We start from the raw sequence: 23,427 nt of genomic DNA on the forward strand, positions 1-23,427 counted from the left end.
GGGGGGGGGGGGGGGGGGGGAGTGTGAGTTCTTACCAATTCCTTTGATTCTAACCTTTAATCTCTTCTCACAAAATTCCTACGTATAGCACTTGTTAGTGGTTTCAAATAATGATATTTGTTTAACAACATACAGCTATCTAGGCTGGGTAGAGTACATACTATATTTCATTTGAGATTCTGGCACCAAAACGAAAAAGCCACTGGAGGTCTTTTAGAGAAAGTGACTCTAGAATTAGTCCTTAGTATGCGCAAATCAAGTAACAATGGCTTATTGATATTTATATCACAGACAAGTGTCTGTGAGGCTGTGATTATAAATTAATTTGCATAAAATAGCTCTACTTTTTTGTTAGGAATAGTATTTCTACTTTTCAATGACAATTAAAACTCAGTATTTTCAGTTTCACAAGACCCCTACAAATACCAGGTCAAGTCGTAGACCCTCTCTCTGCTTCATTATTAACACATAAGTGAGGCAAATCTTATTTGTTTTGAATAATAACAGAAAATTAACAAGACACATTTGTTGGCAATTACATTTATTCAAATATAAACTGTTAAATTAGGAAAAATTACCTTTTAAAAATTCTTACATGTGAACCTCTTCCTCAATAGCTAAGGATAATACTTTATGATGTTGTTTATTAACTGCAGTCCCTGGGATGCTTTTATGCACACTTTTTGCAACAATTACCAGAATTTCTAATATTTCCCCAATAAAATAGGCTCTGATGCAACTTTTTTTTTTTTTTGCAGGGGGGAGCTCAACCACTGAGCACATCCCCAACCCTATTTTATATTTTATTTAGAGACAGGATTCTCACTGAATTGTTTAGTGCCTCATGGTTACTGAGGCTGGCTTTGAATTCGCAATCCTTCTGCCTCAGCCACCAGAGCCGCTGGGATTATAGGCATGTACCACTGTACCTGGCTCTTATTTTCCTTGATGGTCTTAAGTATAAAAGTTCAAGGACCATACAAAAAAGTAAAAAGTACGAAATAGAAAATAGCCATCCAAGATCTACTAAAGTCCTTTGACTATGTTAGGACTTTTAAGATTTCATTGAAATATAAATAAATTTATATATCCTAATTTTAAGGAAAAAAAAAAGTTAAACCAGACCTAGCTGGGTGGGATGGTACATACCTATCTTAGCTACTTGGGAGGCGGACTGCCTAGCATGTCCTAGTTTCAACCCCAAGTACTACCAAAAAAAAAAAAAAAAGGATTAAACTTAAGTAAATCCTTTGTTATTTGGCATTGCATTATGTCTAACAGGTAGAACTTTCACACATGTATACTACATATTTAATATTATTAATAGTTGGGATCTTATTAAAATATTCTTGAGTTTTCCTAAACAAAGAAATAGTAAATTATGTTTAATGTTGTATGTGTGTGGGTGTTTGCAGTGCTGGACAAGGAACCTCGTGCATGCTAGGCAAGTGCTGTACCACTGAGCTACATCCCTAGCTCCAATGTCCAGTGTTTTATAATACTGTTTATTTGAAAAATAGTCAATGTGTTTGATGTACAAACTGACTTTAGAAGAACCAATATTTTCAATTCACCAACAGCAATCACTTTCCTGTCAAGGAGTTATGATAAAGAGTTTATTATAGTTAAAAAAAAAATTTAAGTCCTCAGTATTACTTACTAGTAGCCAATTCCTGGTTTTCTAGCTTGAACATTTAAATGGAACTTAGGAATTAAAATTTGTGTTTTATTCACTGTGAAATACAAACTCCTTAGGTAAAAACAAAATTTTATAAGCAAAAATATATTAAAAGGTGGCATCTAAAGTATTTATTAAATGCTCACTGTACCCATAAATAGGAAAAATTTCATATGAATAATATGCTAGAAATTGAATGCTTTAGTTACTTTAAGAAGTACCAAGTAGGGATGGTTATGTGGCTCAGCAGTAGAAGTGTATTTGCCCAACATCCACAAAGCATTGAGTTCAATCCCAAACATCTGCACGTTCCAATTCTAATTTAAAATTCAAATCAGCAAACAATAAAATTTTATATCATTCAGAGAAAGCTTATACAACATATCTTACCTGTAAACAGTCTCTGTGAAACCAAGCATTCTTACAACATGGACTTCGTAGTATGTTATAAGTAGGAACAGGCTCAATATATTCCAAACAAATGGTGCATGGTAAGGAATCTCTGTAATTATTGGATGCAATTATTTGAACAGGTCGATGTTTCCAACAAAATGACCTAAAATGTAAATATTTAAGAATAATATCTCATGAATTTTAAGACCCAGCAATTTAAGAGAAAATTTGCTTGCATCTCTCTCATAAATAATCTGCAACAGACTAGAGCCTTGCAGTATAAAATTTGTCTCTATGACCTTTCAAAACAAAAATTTTGGTGGTGATTCATACAAAATTTCAGTAAAACTAATGTTATACTGAGAATCCTATGTAATATTACATATAAATTACGTATACTTTTGTCTCAACAAATAAGTATACATATTGTTAAACCCAACACTGTATACAATTAAAGGAGGCAGGAACTTACACTTAAAATATTTTAATCATATGAATTATGTAAATAATAATAACCTATTACTAATCTACTTTATTTCCACTTGTATTTTCTAAACTGTTGTTTTCTTACATAGTAACAGCCATTACATAGGTCAAAATATGAAGACTTAAAAAGAAATACCTAATTCCAAAATTTATAAAACATTAACATTTGAAGTTATTCAGGAAGCAAATATTTTCAGGGGCATCCCAGGGCACAATATTTATTATTTTGGACTCAATAAAATTTATATGCCTTCAATTTATTACTTCTTCTTTTTAAAAGAAGTATCTTCTACACCACCTTTATTCCATTTATTTACTTTTATGTGGTGCTGAGAATCAAACCCAGGGCCTCACATGTGCTAGGCAAGCACTCTACCAATGAGCTATAGTCCCAGCCCTTCAATTTACTTCTTGAGAAATATATATGGCCCTGTGAAAGAAAGTTGGACTACTAATTCTAAACAGTGACATCAAAATCTAGAAAAATGTAAGGTAGAAATTTTTACTGAATATAAATAAATCTGAAGTTCAATATTATTTCCTAGAGTTGAAAGTTGCAGGTGACTATTAATCATCAGGCCCATTCTAAACACTGCTATTTTCAAGACTCAGCAGACAAAAATAATGCTATAAGAGGGTGATATAGCTTATAAATATCTTTCATACACACCCAAACATATACAGCATGTACATATAAACTCAGTATGTACAGTATGTACATGTAAAATTACTTTGTAATTTTAAGGGAATTATATTGTGATATTCATTTTCAACTATTCTTTAACATTCACATTTCATGTTTAACAGTTAAGTAACTCACGCAAAGTTGCCAGTAAACTGGAAAATACATTCTCTCTGAAGTCCACATGGGAAATGATAACTTCTTTTACATCGAGGTGCAACACATCCAATTGAAGCACCATTTTTCTTACAAACACAGCATTTCTAGAAGAAAACATGAAAACAGAGCCACAATATAAAAAAAAAAAAAAATTGAGTACTATAATATGATCAAGGTATTAGTGAATATTTCCTATGGGGAGATTGAAAATTATTTTCATCATAATGGTTGTAATGATAGTATATTTAAAAAATTTTTCTGAAATAATCTAAAGATATCAAAGACTCACTGCTATAAGGAAGAAGTCCCCTTTCCTTCCTACTTACTAAAACATTTTAAACTTACAGGTATTTGCCACCATGCCTGGCTTAAAGTCATAAATTTCTAGTTCAGAAATTGATAGAAAAGACTTTGCAAGTATTGACAATTTTTACGGTATATAGTGTAATGAGTTAAATATTATAAACATAATAGTTACAAATGAAAGTTGCAATAAAATCTTAATGGAAATTATAAAAATTTAAAAATTCCAAGAATAGGAAAATAATAATAAAGTTGAATTTGTAAAATACTAGCTAAAATTACTCTGTCCTAACCAAAATGAAGAAGTATTAGATACCTCTAGTGGGATGAACAGTGTTCTCCAAAAGGATGTTTAAGCTCCTATAATTTCAATCTTCTCATTCATTCTCTATCATTACTTCTATTCAGACCATAGGGAGACCTACAGTCCCTTTCCTTGCACATAGCAAGGTAGCAATCATATAGAAGATTCACAAATAATTTAATGGACAAGGGGTTAAAATTTAGAAAGCCTATCTTGGAGAATAGAAGGGGACACTCACTGAACATAAACATACAATGTCATATCAGGGTCACAAGAGTTATGGAGATCATAAATTATTTCATAGTTGTATAAATTTTAACCTCCACTCATTTCAACCTCTGCAATTGAGCTATAAGAAATAAAAAAAATAAATGGTTGTCGTGATTCAGAATTAAATGTTTGTAGATCAGCAGGGATAGAACTATGGTCATATGCTGATTTAAGAGTGAGTAAAATAATGGGTAGGTTGAATAAGAAAGAGAAATCAGTATTGTCATATGAATTACAGTATTGTCATATGAATTTATTCAGGGTCAGTTAAACTCTCATTTGCAAAAATACCAATTGTTTATTAAAACTTACTATATTCAACAAAAATATACATTGAAACAAAATTAAAGTCGTTAAGTTTTTTTTTTCCCTTTCTCCCTTTATATCCTTTTAGTGGTACTGGTGACTGAATCCAAGATGTCCAACTGAATGACATCCCTAAGTTAAGACTGACCTACTTGCAATCCTCCTCTCTCAGCTTCCAGAGAACCTTGGATTAGAAGGGTGCGCCACCATGCCCAGATTAAAAAGTCATAAATTTCTAGTGTAATGAGTAAAATAATTTACTTACCAATTTAGATGCTCTATTCACTTCCTTCCTGATGTCTTCTATTAGAAAACCATAAACTCCCTCTTCTTCTTTACCTCTCTGCCAAATTCCACTTGACATCAACTATGAACATATTCAATGAGAAAATAAATTCCAAAAAACTAATTTGGATTAAAATCTATAATTTATTCTAATAAAAATGGACATAAATGACTCAAATTTCAAATATATATTTAAAATAACTATTTTTCCTGGCCAAAGTAAGAAGCTATTTACATCCTTTGATTTGGAAGACACTATATTAATAGTTCATATACCCAAACTGAACTCTAAAAGTATTTCAGGAACAACAACAATAAAAAAGATGGTAGAAAGGGAATGTATGAATATAGGTGGATGGGAAGGAAAATTGGTGGGGGGGTGGAAGAACACCGAAAATTTAGTTTTAGAAAAAAGGAGTGGTAAATACAAAATACTGTAAATGTAATAATAAATTGAAATCCATGGAGCCAATACAGATTATCAGTGCTCTTTCAGGCTAACTTTAAATCTACTGGAATTCTGAATCATAAAAGGCATAGTTGTAGGGAAACCTATTGAATCAATCATTGATAACAAATGTTTCTCTTTTCAAAAATCTCATTTTAACTTCACAGTTTAAATATGTCAAGGAAGCATGAATCAAAAAAAAAAAAAAAAAAAAAAAAAAGGACTGGCCTACAAACCAGGCTCTGTGCCTAACCTTCTGGAACCTCTAGGCAAGGAATTTAAAGTTGTTACCTTAAACATGTCTCTAAGTCTCTTTTGGTTCTAACATTCTGTTTCCACTTGTAACATTACAATATTTCCCTGTTCATAATGAAACAGAATCTTAAAAGGGTTGAACTTGGGGTCAATACTTCTTTTGAAGTATTATATTCATTTATAAGACAGACTCTAAGATAAATTTTGATATGCTCAACTTAATTAAATAATTAAAATATGCTTCAGCAGAGCAAGTTTATAATTAGAAGTTTGTTTTCATCAATATAATGTTCTAAAAAATGTAAGTTTGTTTTCATCAATATAGTGTTCTGAAAAACAAGTGATACATATTAAGAACTAGATATGAGCATATTTAGAATGCCAACTTCATGTTCTCTGAAGACACCGTACAAGGTGATTAGACCAGTGTTCAAGTATATTTAACCGACAGAGTACCTGAGACAGAAAACCTTAGTATTTAGAGGACCACAAAGGAATACTTTAGATGGTTTTCCAAAGAAGCAGTTAAAGAATTTAACCCAGATGGTGGTGTGTTTAAAAATATGTCCATAAATCTATTAATACTCCTTCCTTCAAGAGATGGAGCTTAATTCCTGTTCCTATGAGTATAGGCTATGACTTAATAATCACTTCTAACAAATACAATAAAGCAAAAGGGATAGAGACAGGTGATTGTGAAGACTAGGTAATATGATTCCATCTGGTTTGTGTCTCTCATCCCTTGCTTTTGGGGGGAACCAAATAACATACTATGAATAGCCCTACTGAGATGCACAGGATGGTAAGGAGTTGGGGCCTCTTGTCAATAGCTAGGAGGAACTGTGGTCATAGGCACGTGAGCCACTGTAGGTAGATTCTCTAGCCTAGTAAAATCTTCAGATGTAACTTGGCTGACACGATGATAAGTATCTCATGAGAGACTATGAGTCAGAACTATCCAACTCGGCAGATATCAGATTCCTGACCCTCAGAAACTGTGATAATAAATGTTGGGGGAAAAATGTTGGTTTAATCTGCTAAATTTCAGAATAATTTGTTAAATGATGATAGATAACTTACCTATTTATCAAATTCTAAGATATGTACAAATACAACCTTGGCATGCTAAGGTATTAATGGCACCGCTACCTTAAGGAAGAGATTCAGTGTGATGAGAAGTTGGCAGAGAGAAGAGGAAACAGATCAGTTTTACTTTTTTCTGAGTGATCTATTATACATTAACCTGTTTCCTTTTCCACTTATATGTTATACCTTTAGCCAGAACTTTTCCTTCTGGAGTCTGTGAAATAAATACTTTCCTTCTACTCCCTGAACCCTCTTTTGAGACTTGTCACTAGTAAGTAAGGAAATAAGTGATAAAAAGAACGCTTCCTTTACAGACCTAATCATTTTTTCCTTTTTTCCCCCTCCCAGTTAGACAAACAGGTAATGATAGATCTTTATATATACAACGTAATTTCAGAGCCGTAGAATTTGATATATTAAAAAGTACCATCTTAACACATAGAAACAATTTGTCCAGTTCTCAGAAATCAGTGTCAGAATCTAATTCTCACCAAATTTATAGAATTTAATTATAAATTGTACTCACCAAACAATAGTAATGTACAGTGAGATTCCACTTCTCATTTGTTTTCTTTTCTCCATATTTATTAGGACAGTCATCATTTTTTCGGCAGAAAACACAAGCTAATAATAAAAAAAGTAAACAGACAAAATATATTTTAAAATTTCAAAATGATTCATGGAATTGGTGTTTCTCTCAGTTGATGTGTTAAATTCTTTTTATTTTAAATATTTATTTTTGTTGTTGTTGTTGGACACAATACCTTTATTTATTTTTATGTGGTGCTGAGGATCGAACCCAGGGCCTTGCACATGCTAGGCGAGTGCTCTACTGCTGAGCCACAAACCCAGCCCCTCCAATACCTACTGAACCTTGTTCCAAAATATATGTGATTTATGTGTTTTGAACTATATGGCAGGTCCCTGAGGGATGGGCTCAGATACTTATTTTTGTTTTTGTCTACCTCAGAACTTTTATAAGGTTAAAACAAAAATGCTAGCTGCAATAGCCAAGGACAGAAGATAATAGCTTTAAAGTAGCTGACAGACCAAAATGTCTAGGGAAAAAAAAAAAGAGAGAGAGACTAGAAAATAAAAGTAAATATGGGTTAAATAAGGGATTTTTAAAAATTCCTATATACACAGGAGAATGCATGTGCATACCAATGGAGGTATATAATTTCAAAAAGACATCAGAAACCCTAAACTTTTACCTTTGGTTGATCTTTAGGTTCATACAAGCCTATATGAAAAAAATGCAAGCTCTCAAATTGTAACCTAATTAATTTTATACCTTTAAGAACTAGAAAAAGAGGAGTAACTAAATCCAAAACTAGCAAAAGCAAGAAAGAAAAAGGATTAAAACAGATATAAACAAAATAGGGAACAGAAAAACAATAGAATCAATTAATATAAAAGCTAGTTCTTTGAAAAGATCAACAAACTCCATAATTTTTAGCTAGACTGACAGAGAAACGAAAAGAGTAAAAATTTACAACAAAACCAGTGATCAAATCAGTATAGAGATAGTAAATCAGTACAAAAGAATCCAGAAATAAACTCTTAACATCTATGAACAATTTATTTCTGATAAGGTTATCAAAGTTTAATGGGGAAAGAAATTTCTTCAGTAAATGGTGCTAAAACAATTGCACAGCCACATGTAAAATAATAAAGTTGAACCCCCACCTTATGCCATATCTAAAAATTGATTTCACTATAGACCAAGGACCTAAACATAAGGGCCAAAAATATAAAACTCTTAGAAAAGATAGGGGTAAATTTTCATGACCTTGGATTTGGCAATAGTTCCTTATAATTCACATGACATGAAAAGCAGAAGTAACAAAAGCATAGATAAATTAGACTTCATCAAAATTTAAATTTCTGTGCTCTTACTAAGAGAGTGAAAAATCACTCTATAAAATGAGAGAACATATTTGGGAAACATTTGTTAAGGGAGTATCCAGAATGTGTAAGAAACTCTTACAACCCAATAACAAAACCACAAACAACCCAATTTAAAAATGGGCAAAGGATCTCATCCCTATTTCTCCAAAGAAGATACACAAATAATCACTAAACACATTAAAGATGCTTTATATCACTAGGCAGTCAACAGACAAAACCACAATAAAATAACACCTAACACACATAAAGAAAGCTAAAATCAAAATGTCAGAAAGGTACCACATGACACAGCAATTCCATTCCTGGGTATACAAGCCAAGAACTGAACACAGATGTTCAAGTGAATGTACACAGCAGTACTTTTCACAATAGCCAAAGTAGAAACAAACCTTAACTACAGTATTTCCATACAATATAATATTATTTTGCAATTAAAAGCAAAGATGTTCCGATATATGTAACATCACAGATAAGCTAATAAGCTAATAAATGACATTAAGCAAAAGAAATCATTCATAAAAAGACATTATATGATTTCATCTACATAATGGGTTACATTATACAGAATAGGTAAATCTAGAGAAAAAGCAGATTAGTGTTGCAGTCAGGGAAAATGAGAAGTGACTACCTAATGAGTAGTCTCCTTTGTAGGTGATCTAGATCATGGTGATGATTTCACAGCCTTGTGAACAAACTAAAATGTACCCTTTGGCTGGGTGTGGTGGTGCACAGCTTGTAATCCCAGCGGCTTGGGAAGCTGAGGAAGGAGGATCTTGAGTTCAAAGCAAACCTCAGCAACTTAGTGAGGCCGGAAGAAACTCAGTGAGACACTGTCTCTAAATAAAATACAAAAAAAAAAGGGCTGGGGATGTGGCTCAGTGCTTGACTGCCCCTTGGTTCAATCCCCAGTACCCAAAATAAAATAAAATAAAATGTACCCTTCTAAATAGTTCAAATAATGTGTGTGTATATGTATGTATGTATGTATGTATATATATATATATATATATATATATATATATATATACACACACACACACACACACACACACACACACACACACACACAAAGAAAACTTGGGAAGTCAGAGAGATCTAAATTAAGACTTGGCTTCACACTCCCCACTCCACCCCCGCCCCGCCACCATTATATATACTTATGGTATACAACATGATGTTTCAAAATATATATATTGTGGAATGGCTAATCATCACATACATTAGAGTTAAAATACTTACTTACCATGTATTTGTGGTGAGAACCCTTAAACTCTACTTTCTTATTAACATTCGTGAGGTACTAGGTTCAATACCCAGCACCAGAGTGGAGGGAGGAAGGTCAAATTAACCTAACTGAAATTTTGAATCATTTGACCAGCATCTTTCCAATTGCTACCTTACCCACTAACCACAGCCCCTGGTAACTAACTTTCTACTCTGCTGTGTTGAGTTCTATTTTTTCATATTCCACATCCAAGTGAGATCATGCAAAATATTGTCTTTCTGTGCCTGGCACATTTCACTATAGTACTTTATGACTCCATTTACTCATCTTAAAAATGAGGAAAACAGTCAGGTGTGGTGGCGCATGCCTATAACTCCTGCATCTTGGGAGGCTGAAGCAGGAGGATCATGAGTTCAGCAACTTAGGCCCTAAGCAACTCAAGGAGATCCTGTCTCTAAATAAAAAATATAAACTGGGGCTGGGGATATGGCTCAGTGGTTAAGTGCCTCTACATCCCATCAAAAAAGGACAACAATAGTATTTATCTCAAACTATGTGTGTCCTTAATGAGGATAAAAAGGAACAATGCACATAAATATAATTAGAAGGGTGTGGCACACAGAAAGAAATGAATAAATGTCAGTACTATAATTACCAGTCTTTCTGTCTCATGTTTATCTTATATACCTTATGCAATTATTAAAATTCTATTAATATTACAATGAAACAAGTAGACTACCACTAGCTAAAGAGGCTGAACATATCAAGGTAGCAGATCCATACAAGATGGAGTTTGAATTAAAAACAAAGCATAACCTTCTATCTTCCCTAAATTCACACTGGACTATAACCTGACAAAGTAATAAACTTTTATTGTGTTAAAGCATTAAGACTTCAGAGTTTACCTACTACAGCAGGTATATGTATACATATATATATAGTGTTATTTACCTTGATAAATAAGTGTAATCATAATGGATGCATTGAAAAGTACTTTATTAACAGGCTATTCATAAAATAGATCCAGCACTTAAAAGGAACAGTACCAGCTAAATTTCATAATGTGAAATATCCTTACTATATGGCCCTCTTTAACTCTAGTTTAATATATCATAACTTAGAGCCCCTCATCATCTTTGCTCCCTTCCTCTCCATACAAAGAACCTGTTCACACTAACACCAGCAAACTACCATTTGTTCATATCAGACACTTTACACACTAGTTAACTCTTCTGTCCCTAATAGCTATACTTTTAGTTATAGTGTACAGGCTGCTATTAAGAGGAAGAGAAATACACAGAATTAGCAGAGACCATGTAGAAAGAAGAGTCCTCATAAAGTAGCAGAGACCATAGAAGGGACCACAGTCCTTCTCACAAATCCTGTATTACGGTGCATTTGCTATTGTGGATTTCCTTTGTTTCCATTTCTCTTGTCTCCTTTCTCCCAATATGGAGGGCCTTGGATGCAGGATAGAGTAGGTTTCAGACATGCTTTGTTGTTGTTGTTGTTGTTGTTTTGGTACCAGGGACTGAATTCAGGGGCACTTAACCATTGCCACATCCCCAGGCCTTTTTTGTATTTTATTTAGAGACAGGGTCTCACTGAGTTTCTTAGGGCCTCACTAAGTTGCTGAGGCTCACTTTGAACTAGCAATCCTCCTGCCTCAGTCTCCCTAGCTGCTGGGATTACAGGTGTGCACCACTGCACCCGGCTCAGGAAAGTATTTTTATTAGAAAATAACTTTTGCATGTATTTGTACTTGCTGGTTTTTCAATGTTTAAAATTCAGTAAAATTGTTCTGACTTTATCATATTTATAATTAAGATTACCCTCTATGATAGCAAATGATACTGGTTTTCATTATAATAACAGAATAAAGCTTCCTCCTTAAACGCATTCGTATAAGTAAAAAGTTAATCTTGAGAAAAATCAAGGAAGAAAAAGTACGGATGAATTTGCATTTGGCAAATGAATGAAGGTAGTACACAAATTATTAAAATTTTACAACTATCAGCATAGTTGATAGAAGACTGGAAGCAGAAGCAAAGAAAAGAGAGTTCAGGGAAGTTCAGGAACCAATTTCCCTATTCCAAATGAGGTAGAGTCCACAGAAAATCTCTAAAATTGATGGTTGAGAAATGTAAGTGTAATATTTTTAGAGGGAATTTTTAAAAATCTAAAAAACTGGACGAGGGAGAAATAGTGGCAGAAGAGTATAGAGTAACAATTTAGATTCTTCATCTCTCATGGTTGTAAGCCAACAGATACTATATAAAATAAATATAAAACATATACAGACTACAAATAAAATTTGGTGAAAAAATTGTCCTCTAATAGATTTGTTTGTGAAAATGAATACTCTTAATAATATACTTTAGTACATGGCCATAGAAAGCATGCATGCATCAGAAAAATCATTCCTATTGATTGGGCAGTATTCTAAAAAGATGTACTGTAAAGGAAATGTTTTAAATATAGTTACTTACCAAGAGTCTGTGAGTCACCAGGTTTATTTTCATTCATTTTACTAGGAAAAATAAGAACATACACCCAACTTAATTTTTGAAGTCTCAAATTAATCATTTAAATTAAATTTAGTTATGATTAAATGAGTCACATAATCATTTCTTACTCTAGTATAGTACTTAATTTCTTCACCTTAGCCCAAATAAGAACACTAGTTATCAGCAAGGATGACAGAGTCTGAAGACTGTTTTTAATTGGAGGGAATGTTTAGTTATCAAAACACTTATGATGACTATCGATATTTGGTGGAAAGAGGTCAGAACTACAGGACATTTTCCAGTACACCAAGAAGTCCTCTACAACAAATGGTCTAGATTTTCGTATAACCTAGAGCCTTTGTTATACATAAATAGCAAGTCTTTCTCCACCCCCTCCCCCGTTAGGACTAAATCAACATTTGTAGACTGTAATGTCCATATAAATTTGTTTCTGTTCAAAATTTTACCAAGAATTGTTCACTGTTTCGAAAAAGAAAATCACATCATCAGTTTGTATTTGATTAGTATATAAAATAATCCTTTTATTAAGTTTATATTTGTGGCTGTTGCATTCAAGGTATTCAATATAGAGCTGTGAGCATCTGACTGCCTCATTACATTCTGTAGTATAGTAGTATTCAACTGCTCAAATACTTAAAGAAATTGAACTATCTTTTATTAAGCAAATAAAACTAGTTACAATTACTGAAATACAACTTTTTCCCTAAAAGATCAAAGGCCTGAAGAAGACATCTTAATAACATTAGTTTGACTTTACTAGAGGCATATGAACAGCTTACTGAAATTTTATTATGAGATTCAAGTTTAATAAGGTATGCAAAAGTTCTTGAAATTTAAATGAAAAAGAATAAACTGTAATGCTACTAGGTAAATAAATCTCATTTTATAGTTGCAAAATCAATGCACAGAAAGATAAACATCTGTCAAAGTTTATAGAAAGTAGAAATAGAACAACCCATAACTGAGTGGCTAGAGGATAATGTGCTACTACTATGCATGAAAATAAACTGATATCATTCTCTTACAATTTAGACTTCAGATTTCATACTGACTATAAGAACTGTTCTGAATTTAAATATGAATTTCTTATACAATGCTTTTGTGCTTTCATAAACAGTTATAGCCCAACTCTTCAAATCATACTGATCCCAAGACTAATATTTTGTTTTTTCCTTTTAAAAATTCAACTTCTATGTTACCAAGATTGCTATTTCTTAAGAAAATCCACAATTATTAAAGAAGGGTTAAAGAAGTAATCCTTTGTCTCTTGGATGGATATATATATATATACACATACACACACACACACACCCATACATATATATGTGTGTGTGTATATATATATACACACACACACATTTATATTTTGACATGCACTAATGATTTTCTATAGATGGTGGTACTTCTGGTGTTTGTACATGCTCATACAATGACTACAGACTGCCCTAACTGGTCAAGTTATTGAGGATCACAATCTATTACTCGGAAATGAAAAGATGCATCAGATGAATTTCACAGCCATTATGCTGAGCAAATGAAACTACACACTATTTAAATACATTTGATTTCATTCATATAAAGTTCTAAGACAGGCAAAGCAATGCCATTATGAAAAATATCAGAACAATGCTTGTAGGTAGGAAAATGACTGGAATGGAAAATAAGGAAATTTTCTGAAATATTTTTTGTTAGGAAACCCTAAGCAACTTTGATGCAGAGAAGAAATCTTGCTTTCCAACAGATGTACAGAATTTTAGATCAGGGCTTTTGGAACACATCATTTTATACATTTCGAGGAGACAAGACTCTGGGTCCACTCTGTAGTCCACAGCTGATGCTGACTCCTTTAAACACAGCCCTGGCTTGCTCTGAGCCTATCAAAACACTGCTTCATTTATATATATTTTTAAATTTTTTTTTTTTCAGTTGTAGATGGGTGTAATACCTTTATTTTATTCATTTATTTTTATATGGCGCTGCATTTACATATTCTTTTTCTTTTTCTTTTTTTAGTTGCAAATGGGAGCAACATCTTTAATTATTTATTTGTTTGTTTATTTAATGTGGTGCTGAGGATTGAACCAGTGCCTCACATACACTAGGCTCTACCATTTAGCCACAACCCCAGCCCTCTGCTTCATTAATATTTCACCTAAATGTTAATGCTCCAAAACCCTGTAAGAATGCTTTTTCTCCCCCTTTTTTGTGAAAAGCCCTATGGCTCCTCTGGTCTGTAATTTCACTCCAAGAGTCAGTAAACCTAATTTTATCAACTATAGGTTTACCCATATGGTTTTAAGTTGATTTGGCTCAGGCAAGATAATAAAGCAAATGGCAGAAAATAATTGGTGAATCCAGAGAAAGAGTATATAGGAGTTCCTTATACTATTCTTAAGATTTTCTCTAAGTTTGAAATTATAACAAAATTAAGTTACTCAAAAGTTGGATTTTCTAAAGACATTCTATAATTCATACTTTTGACCAGTTCACATGAGCCTTCTTCCCAATTCCCAGCATCTGAAATAAACAGGACTTTTTTCTAAGTCCTAATTGAAAATCACTTTATTTTAAAAATTTCCTAAACAAAACTTCAGCAAAAAAGTTGAATTTTATAATTGTTTTAGGTGCTTTCCTTCAGATACATGAATTTTAGACTTCCTAAGTGGAATGAGTACAGCAATGGTACAGAAGTATGTATCTCAATAACAGTCCAAGTGTTAGTAATAGTCTTGGTCTTAGAAACAATGTCAAAATTATTTTCCTTGGAAAATCAAGCCTTCAAATGACTGCAGCCTCACAACCCAAGAGTAATTTCGTGGGGTACCTGAAGTCAAATTTTCTCTCTTCCTAGAACATTTTAATGAAGTTCTGGGAAGTCACTGTCAAAAGGTATTCTATATGTCTTCCATTGCTTACCTCTACTTGGTCAGTGATATAGATTGATACTGCCTTCAGTAGGTAAAGCCTGATATCCCTTGCCTTGATTGTGAATGCACTTAGTGCTTGGTAACTTCTTCCACCAAAGTCTATGGCACAAATGACGATGTGTGATATGTCATAAACGGCATTGTGACTTCCTCCTTCTCTATGAATCATGAATCATAACCTGTGAAGGAAGCTAGCTGCAGTTGTCACAGAGCTTTCAAAATGTTCCATTTAGGAAGAAGGCCCATTTAGGAAGGCCCATTTAGGAAGAAATAGAGACCTCCTGACCCTTGAGTGAGGGACATCTTAGAAGCAAACCTTTTGCCCCAATCAAGTGTTCAAATGATTGCAGCCTAACAACTGGAGATTCATTTCATGGGGCATCTGATGTCAAATTCACTCTCTTCCACCTGGTAGTAATCATTTGAATAAACAAACATCAGATCTTGCCCATTCAACATTTCCTAAAGTTCTAATCCAATTGATAATAGTAAAGCTGAAATAAAGGATATATGAGCATTAAAAAAAAAAAAAAAAAAAAAACCCCACAAAAAACCCACAATATGTTTGATGAAATAATTTAAATTTAGCATTTTAAAAATAAACATTCCTAAAGGAATGATCTGATTTAAATCATTAATTAGAAAGGTTCAACTTAATTACTTTATGTAAAGTACATAAAATGTACCTAAAGCAAAAAATGTTTTTAAAAATTTTTTATTTGTTCTTTTTAGTTATACATGACAGTAGAATGTGTTTTGACATATTATACATACATGGAGTATAACTTCCCATTCTTGTGGTTGTAAATGGTGTGGAGTTACACTGATATATAAACATAGGAAAGTTATGTCTGACTCATTCTTTTGTCTTTCCTATTCCCACCCCCATTCCCTTTCCTACCCTACAATTTGTTATGCATTAGCACCACATTATCAGAGAGAACATTTGGCCTTGGTTTTCTGGGACTGGCTTATTTCACTTAGCATGATAGTCTCCGTTCCATTCATTTACCAGCAAATGCCATAATTTCATTCTTCTTTATAGCTGAGTAATATTCCATTGTGTATATATACCACATTTTCTTTATCCAGTCATCTGTTAAATGCCACCTAGGTTGGTTCCATAGTTTAAATATCGTGAATTGAGCTGCTATAAACATTGATGTGGCTGTGTCACTGTAGCATGGTGATTTTTAGGTCCTTTGGGTATAAACTGAGGAGTGGGATAACTGGGTCAAATGGTGATGCTATTCCAAGTTTTCTGAGGAATCCCCATACTGCTTTCCATTGTGGTTGCACCAATTTGCAATCTCACCAGCAATGTATGAGCATACCCTTTTCCCCACACTCTTGCCAACATTTGTTACTTGTATTCTTGATAACTGCCATTCTTACTGGAGTGAGATGAAATATTTACATTTCTCTAATTGCTAGAGATGTTGAACATTTTTTCATATATTTGTTAACTGTATTTCTTTTCTGTGAAGTGTCTGTTCAGTTTCTTTTCCCATTTGTTGACTGGGTTATTTATTTTTTTGGTGTTAAGTTTGCAAAAAATATTTATGGAAAGGTCAAAGTCAGAGGTCTTGTACTATGATCCATGACTTCCAATAGAGTTATATCAATCAAGACAAGATTATACAGGCAGATTATAATAGAAGATAATTAAAAAGGCCAGAAATAGACCCAGACAATTACTTTCCAACAAAGATATTACAATAATTCAATTGTGGAAATCAGAGTTTATTCAATAAATAGTACTAGAATAATTGAATATTTGGAGGAAAAATAAACACTGATTCTACATACTGAATGTAATTCAAAAATGAAACACACACACACACAAAAAATATTCTAAAAAAAGAAAAAGAGAAATACCTTTATGATCCCATGTTTGGCAATGATTCCTTATGTAAGATAGACATACTGTGAACCATAAAAATAATAAAATAATAATAAAATTGATGAACTAAATGTCAAAATTAAAATTTCCGTATCAAAAGATACTGGCATGAAAATACAAAAGCAAGGCACTTGGGAAGAAAACATTTGCAAAAAATGATAATAATACAACTCAATAAAAAGATATCACAATTAAGAAATAAAATGGACAAAAGATTGAACAGACACTTAAATATTAGTATCTTTTGCTTATCAAGGAACAGTGTTAAGAGAATGAGACAAGCTTCAGACTGAAAGTATCTGCAAATCATAATCTGAAAAAGGACTTGTATATATATTTTTGGAAAAAATTGTCAAAACTCAATAATAAGGGACATTAAAAAATGGCAGAAGCCAGGAGCTCTGGTTGGGAGAGGTCTATATCTCCTCAGAAACATAAAAACTTGGCAAAAATTGTTGTAATTGAAAATGTCTCAGAGAATCTCAATAAGAGACAGAAATGACAGAAAGGAAACAAACAGAAATTCTGCAGCTGAAAAGTAAAATATTTGAAATGGAAAATGTACTAGAGGCATTCAATAGCACATTTGATAAGTTTATTGAGATTATTTAGCCTGGTGAGCAAAAAGAAAAATGCACAGAACTTAAGACATGGTGAGATACTATCACAGTATGCTTACTGGAACATATACTTAATGGAAGTCCAAGAATAGGAGAGAGGAGCAGGCAGAATATTTGAAAAAATAATGACTCCAAACTTCCCTAGATTTAATATAAGACCTCAATCTACACATTTTCAAGAAGCTCAAGGATCTCTTGTCAGGACAAACTCAAGGTGATCCACAACTAGACACAATAAAGACAAAGGGACAAAAGTAAACACAAAGAGAGAATCTTGATAGTAGCAAGAGGGATGTGACTGATCACACAAAAGAATCCTTAATAAGATCATTTGCTAATTTCTCATGAGAAATCAGGGTTCCAGGAAGTAGTGGGATGAAATATGCCAAGAAATGAAAAACAAAGAAACAAAACTGACCTATATATAAAGAATTCTATATGCAGCAAAACTGTGCTTCACAAATAGAGGTCAGTTCATACACTCTTATGGGAGGCAGGTGAGTAAACAAGTATTTCATATAAACAGTGTGGTAAATTCTATACAGAGAGTGGTTGGCTTCATAGAGGAGATGACATTGTAATTTGATTGTAAAGGATAAATACGTTGAGCAGGTATGATAGGAAAGGCATTCTAAGCAGAGTATGTGCAAAAGTATACTGGTGTACTTGATCATAGATGTTTGAAGAATGTTAGGAATTCCTTCTTGCAATTTAGTGGATTCCACCATGTGGTTGAACTATATGAATCTTCTTGGATTGGATAATTAGATAATAATACAATGCCTTCCATTGCCTGGACATTTTCCGCCTGGGCTTGACTATTCCTCAGTAGGCAAGGTCTCATTCCAATCCTAGCTCCCCTCCTACTGACCAAGTCAGGCTCTATGCAACCAGTTCTGTCAACATTTCCACCTATGGTCAGGGCTTAAGCAACAAAAAGATGTTCAGTCACAGCTCTAAGAGGACCAAGTCCTCTCTTTCCTAAAAAATGAGCCCCTAATAAGAAAATTTATCTGCTAATTCATTTGACACATAGCAATTAAACCGTGAAGATTCTGAATAGGAACCAGGCAAAGGAACAAGGGGAGAAAGAATCCAAGACTTAGTTCACACACATTCCTGGCTCTCCCTGTAACAGTGAACAGCCCACTTCCTCTTTGGGCTTCAATTTCCTTAGTGGCAAAATGGGGATTCTACCACTTACCTGTTAGGACTCTTATATGCAAAGTGGAAGATAGAGTTAATGGAAAGAGGAAGAGTGGAAGGAATTCAGCAAGTATCTAAGGTTTCTAACTTCAAGAATGACAAGGTTTCCAGATCTCTTATTGTTAATCATGGTTTTCTCTGGGGAAGAGATGGGGTAAGAATTTTCTTTATAAATTTTGGTATAGTTTGAAATGTTTTACAATGAACATGATTTATTTTGTAATCAAATATATTTGGAATGGATCTTATATATCAATAAAAAGGTTTTTAAAAAGCTTGCATTGTGTAGAAAGTCATCCAGGAGGTAGATAAAAGTGATTTGTTTCTGCAGAGGATCAGAAGATCCAGGGTCTGAGGTGGGAGGGAGACCTTTTCCTTGTGTATTCTTTTGAACTCATGATTCTCCTGTCTCAGCCTCCTGAGCCACTGAGTGTACTACTGTTTCAATGAAAATTACTTCAAAATTTTTTTAAAAAATAACTTTTAAAGAAAATAAAAATATTTAAAGAAAAAGTGAGAAAAAAATGAAAAATTTTCTCACTTTTTTCTTTAAATATTGTTATTTATGGACATTAACAAACAAAAGTTGATTTCATTATTAGCAGATCTGCCTACTAGAGATGATGATGGCATTAGACAATAACTCTAAGTCATATGCTAAAATAAAAACACTGGTAAAAGGTAACTAAAGAAGTAAACATAGGGCTGGGGTTGTAGCTCAGTGGTAGAACTTGTGCCTAACACACGAGGCACTGTGTTCAATCCTCAGCACCACATAAAAATAAATAAATAAAATAAGGGTATTGTGTCCATCTGCAGCTAAAAAAAAAAAAAAGAAGAAGTAAACATAAAAGCCAAAAGTATTATATTTTTGGTGTGTAATTCCTCCTTTTTCCTATATGACTCAAAAGAAAAATAGATGAAATAATTATAAAGCAATGCTACTGGACACAATATGTATAAACTAAGGGCACCTTATATATAAACAAAATGGGCACTAAAATGCCTAATGATGTAATGTATCACAATAACAACATAAAGGGGGAAGGATGGTTCACATAGGAGCATATTCTTCATACACTATAAAAACTAAGTGGATATTAATCAAACAAGGTTGTTATAAAATTAAGATATTAATTGTATTTTCATTAATTTGTATTATTAATTGTAACCCTCAATATAACCACTAAAAACATAACTAAAAAATGCAGAAAAGGTAATGAGAAAGAAATTAAAATGATACTATAAAAATCAGTTAAACAAAAGAAGGCAGTAATGGAGGAACTGAGAAACAAAGGGATATGAAATACAGAAAACAAATAGAAAATAGCAGAAATTTCTCCTTAGTGGTAATTACTTTAATAAAAAACTTACTCTCCAACTAAAAGGTGGCAATTGACAGAATTTAAAAAAATAGATTCATCCTTATATGTTGTCTACTAGAATCCCACTTTAGATTCAAAGACATAAATGGTTGAAAGTTAAAGTATGGAAATAAGTATTCCTAATAAATAGAACCCAAATATGAACTTAGGTGGTTCTACTGAGACAAAATAAATTATAAATCAAAGACTGTTACAAGACCCAAAGAAAGACATTAAAAATTGATTAAAAGTTCAATCCATCAAAAAGATATAACAATATAAACAAACCCTCACCTAAGAACTCCAAAATATATGAGGTAAAAATTGACAGAAATGGAGAAATAATTTTAGACTTAACAAACAGATACATAGAACATTCACTCCATTCAACAACAGAATACAACACATTCTTCTCAAATGCACATGAACATTCACCATGGATAGACCATATGTCAGACCACAAAAGAAATTTCAATAAGTTTTAAAAGACTGAAATCACACATGGTATTTTCTTCAACCACATGGAATGACACTGGAAATCAGTAACAGAAGGGAAACTGGAAAATTCACAAATTTGGAGATTAAATAACACAATCTTAATTAGACAAAAGGTCAAAGAAGAAATCACAAGGGAAATTAAAAACAGAATGAAATAAAACACAGTATATTCAAATTTAATGTCTGCAGCAAAAAAACAAGACTCAGGGAAATTTATAACTGTACATGCCTACATTAAAAAAGAAGATCTGAGATGGGCACAGTGGCACACATCTATAATCCCAGTGATTTGGGAGGCTGAGAAAGGATGATAGCAAGCTCAAGGTCAGTCTGGGTAGCTAAGCAAAAATCTGTCTGAAAATTAAAAATAAAGGGGTTGGGGATGTGGCTCAGTGGTAAGGTGCCCCTGGGTTCAATCTCCAGTACTAGGGGTGGGGGGAAGACCCAAAACAATAAACCTAACTTTGTAACTGAAGGACAAAAAAAAAGAGCAAACTAAGCCCAAAGTTAGTAGAAGAAAAGCAATAATAAGGATTAGAGTTTATATAATATAATAAAGACTAGGGAAAAAATGAAAAAAAAAGTTATTTGAATAGTTCCTCAAATGGACAAAACTTTTTATACTGACCAAGGTGGGGGGGGGGGCTTAAATTACTAAAATCAGAACTGAAAGGGAGACATTGCTACAGACCTAACAGAAGTAAAAAGGATAATAAGGGACTACAATGAATAACTGTAATGCTAAGTTAAATAATTAGCAAGTTAAATAAGTCAGATAAACTAACAAAACTGACTCAAAAATAAATTTTCAACAAACCTACACCAGAGATTAACACCAATCTTTTTCAAACCCTTCTTAAAAAAAAAAAAAAAAAAAAAAATAGAAGAGGAAAGAATATGTCCTAACTCATTTTATAAAGTTAGTAATATCCTGATACAAAGTCAGATAAATATATAAAACTATTGACCAATGTCCCTTATGGATAAAGATGCAAAAATCCTTAACAAAATACTAGTAAATTCAATCCTTACTAAAAAGAATTATCAATCGTGATCAACTGGGATTTATCTCAGGAATGCAATGGCAGTTAAACATATAAAAATCAATCAGTGTAATATACTGTATCAACAGATTAAAAAAGTCAAATGTTCATCTCAATTTTCTGGTGATGCAGAAAAGGCATTTGAGAAAATCCACTACTCTCTCATGATAAAAACACTCAACATTTTAGGAACAGAAGGAAACTTCCTCAGCATGATAAAGGTTATCTATGGGGACAAACAACTAACATATTGAATGGTGAAAGACTGAAAGCTTTCCACCTAAGATCTGGAACAATATGAAGATATGAACTCTCACTGCTTCTTATTAACATACTAGAAATTCTAGCCAGAATAAGGCTTTTGAAATAAGATCCACCCAAATTGAAAGCAAGAACTAACTATTCAGAGAAGATATCTTTTTTTAAAAAAATATTTATTTATTTATTTTTAGTTGTAGTTAGACACAATATCTCTAGTTCACTTGTTTATTTTTATGTGGTGCTGAGGATTGAACCCAGGGCTTCATGCGTGCTAGGCTAGCGCTCTACTGCTGAGCCCCAGCCCCAGCCCCAATATGATCTTATGTATAGAAAAATTCTAAAGAATTAAAAAAAACCCTGTTAATTGCTGATAAATACAGCAAAGTAACAGAATACAAGATCAACATACAAAAATCAGTTGTCTTTCTATATAGTAGAATGAACAATCCAGAAAGGAAATTAAAAAATTTAATTTACAACAGCATAAAAAACTACTTGGTAATAAATTTAACTAAGGAGGTACAAGTAAGACTTGTGCACTGAAAACTATAAACAGTGCTGAAAGAAATTAAAGAATCCTAAATAAATAAAAAGATTCTGTATTCATGGGTTGGAAGACTTTATATTAAGATGAAAATATTCCTCAAAGCAACCTATAGATTCAGTTTAATTCCAATCAAATTCACAATGACCTTTTTGCAGGAATGGTATAACAAGTCTTAAAATTTATGGGGAATTGTAAAGAACCCTAAATAGACAAAACAACCCCTACCCACAAAAGTTGAAAGTCACACTTTCCAATTTCAAAACTTACTATAAAGATACAGTGATAAATGGTGTTGGCATAAAGACAGACATAAATCAGTGGAAAAGAAGAGTCTAGAAATAAACCTATACATTTATTGTCAATTGATTTTTAATAAAGATTCCAAGACCATTCAAAAGTGAAAGACTACTCTTTTCAACAAATGGTGTGGACAACTGAAAAGCCACATAAAAAGAAATGAAGTCAGATTCCTACCTCATACCATATACAAAAAAATTAACTCAAAATGGATCAAAGATTTAAATATAAAAACCCAAACTATAATATTATATAGAGCAAATCTCTGTGACCTTGGACTTGGCAACAGTTTCTGATATGACATTAAAAGCACAAGCAAAAAGAAAATAAATTAGATTTCCTCAAAAATTAAAACTTCTGTGCATCAAAGAATACCATCAAGAGAATGAAAAGACAGTTCATAGAATGGGATAAAATATTTGGAAATCATATATCTAGTAAG

General features: G+C 32.7%; 1 protein-coding gene across 2 annotated transcripts in view; it reads right to left on the bottom strand.

The window, feature by feature from the left end:
• G2e3 (G2/M-phase specific E3 ubiquitin protein ligase) overlaps positions 1-23,427 on the bottom strand; it is a 60,643-nt gene that overhangs the window by 27,239 nt on the left and 9,977 nt on the right. For both annotated transcript variants that reach the window (XM_048798718.1, XM_015491787.2), the window contains exons 2-6: positions 12,281-12,321; positions 7,182-7,279; positions 4,847-4,948; positions 3,378-3,502; positions 2,069-2,234 (exon numbers count right to left, since the gene is read on the bottom strand). In XM_048798718.1, coding sequence (XP_048654675.1) covers positions 2,069-2,234; positions 3,378-3,502; positions 4,847-4,948; positions 7,182-7,279; positions 12,281-12,321 — 532 coding nt within the window. The remainder of the gene's footprint in view (positions 1-2,068; positions 2,235-3,377; positions 3,503-4,846; positions 4,949-7,181; positions 7,280-12,280; positions 12,322-23,427) is intronic.

Source organism: Marmota marmota, unplaced genomic scaffold (genome assembly GCF_001458135.2).
Source record: "Marmota marmota marmota unplaced genomic scaffold, marMar, whole genome shotgun sequence".
Lineage (NCBI taxonomy): Eukaryota > Metazoa > Chordata > Mammalia > Rodentia > Sciuridae > Marmota > Marmota marmota.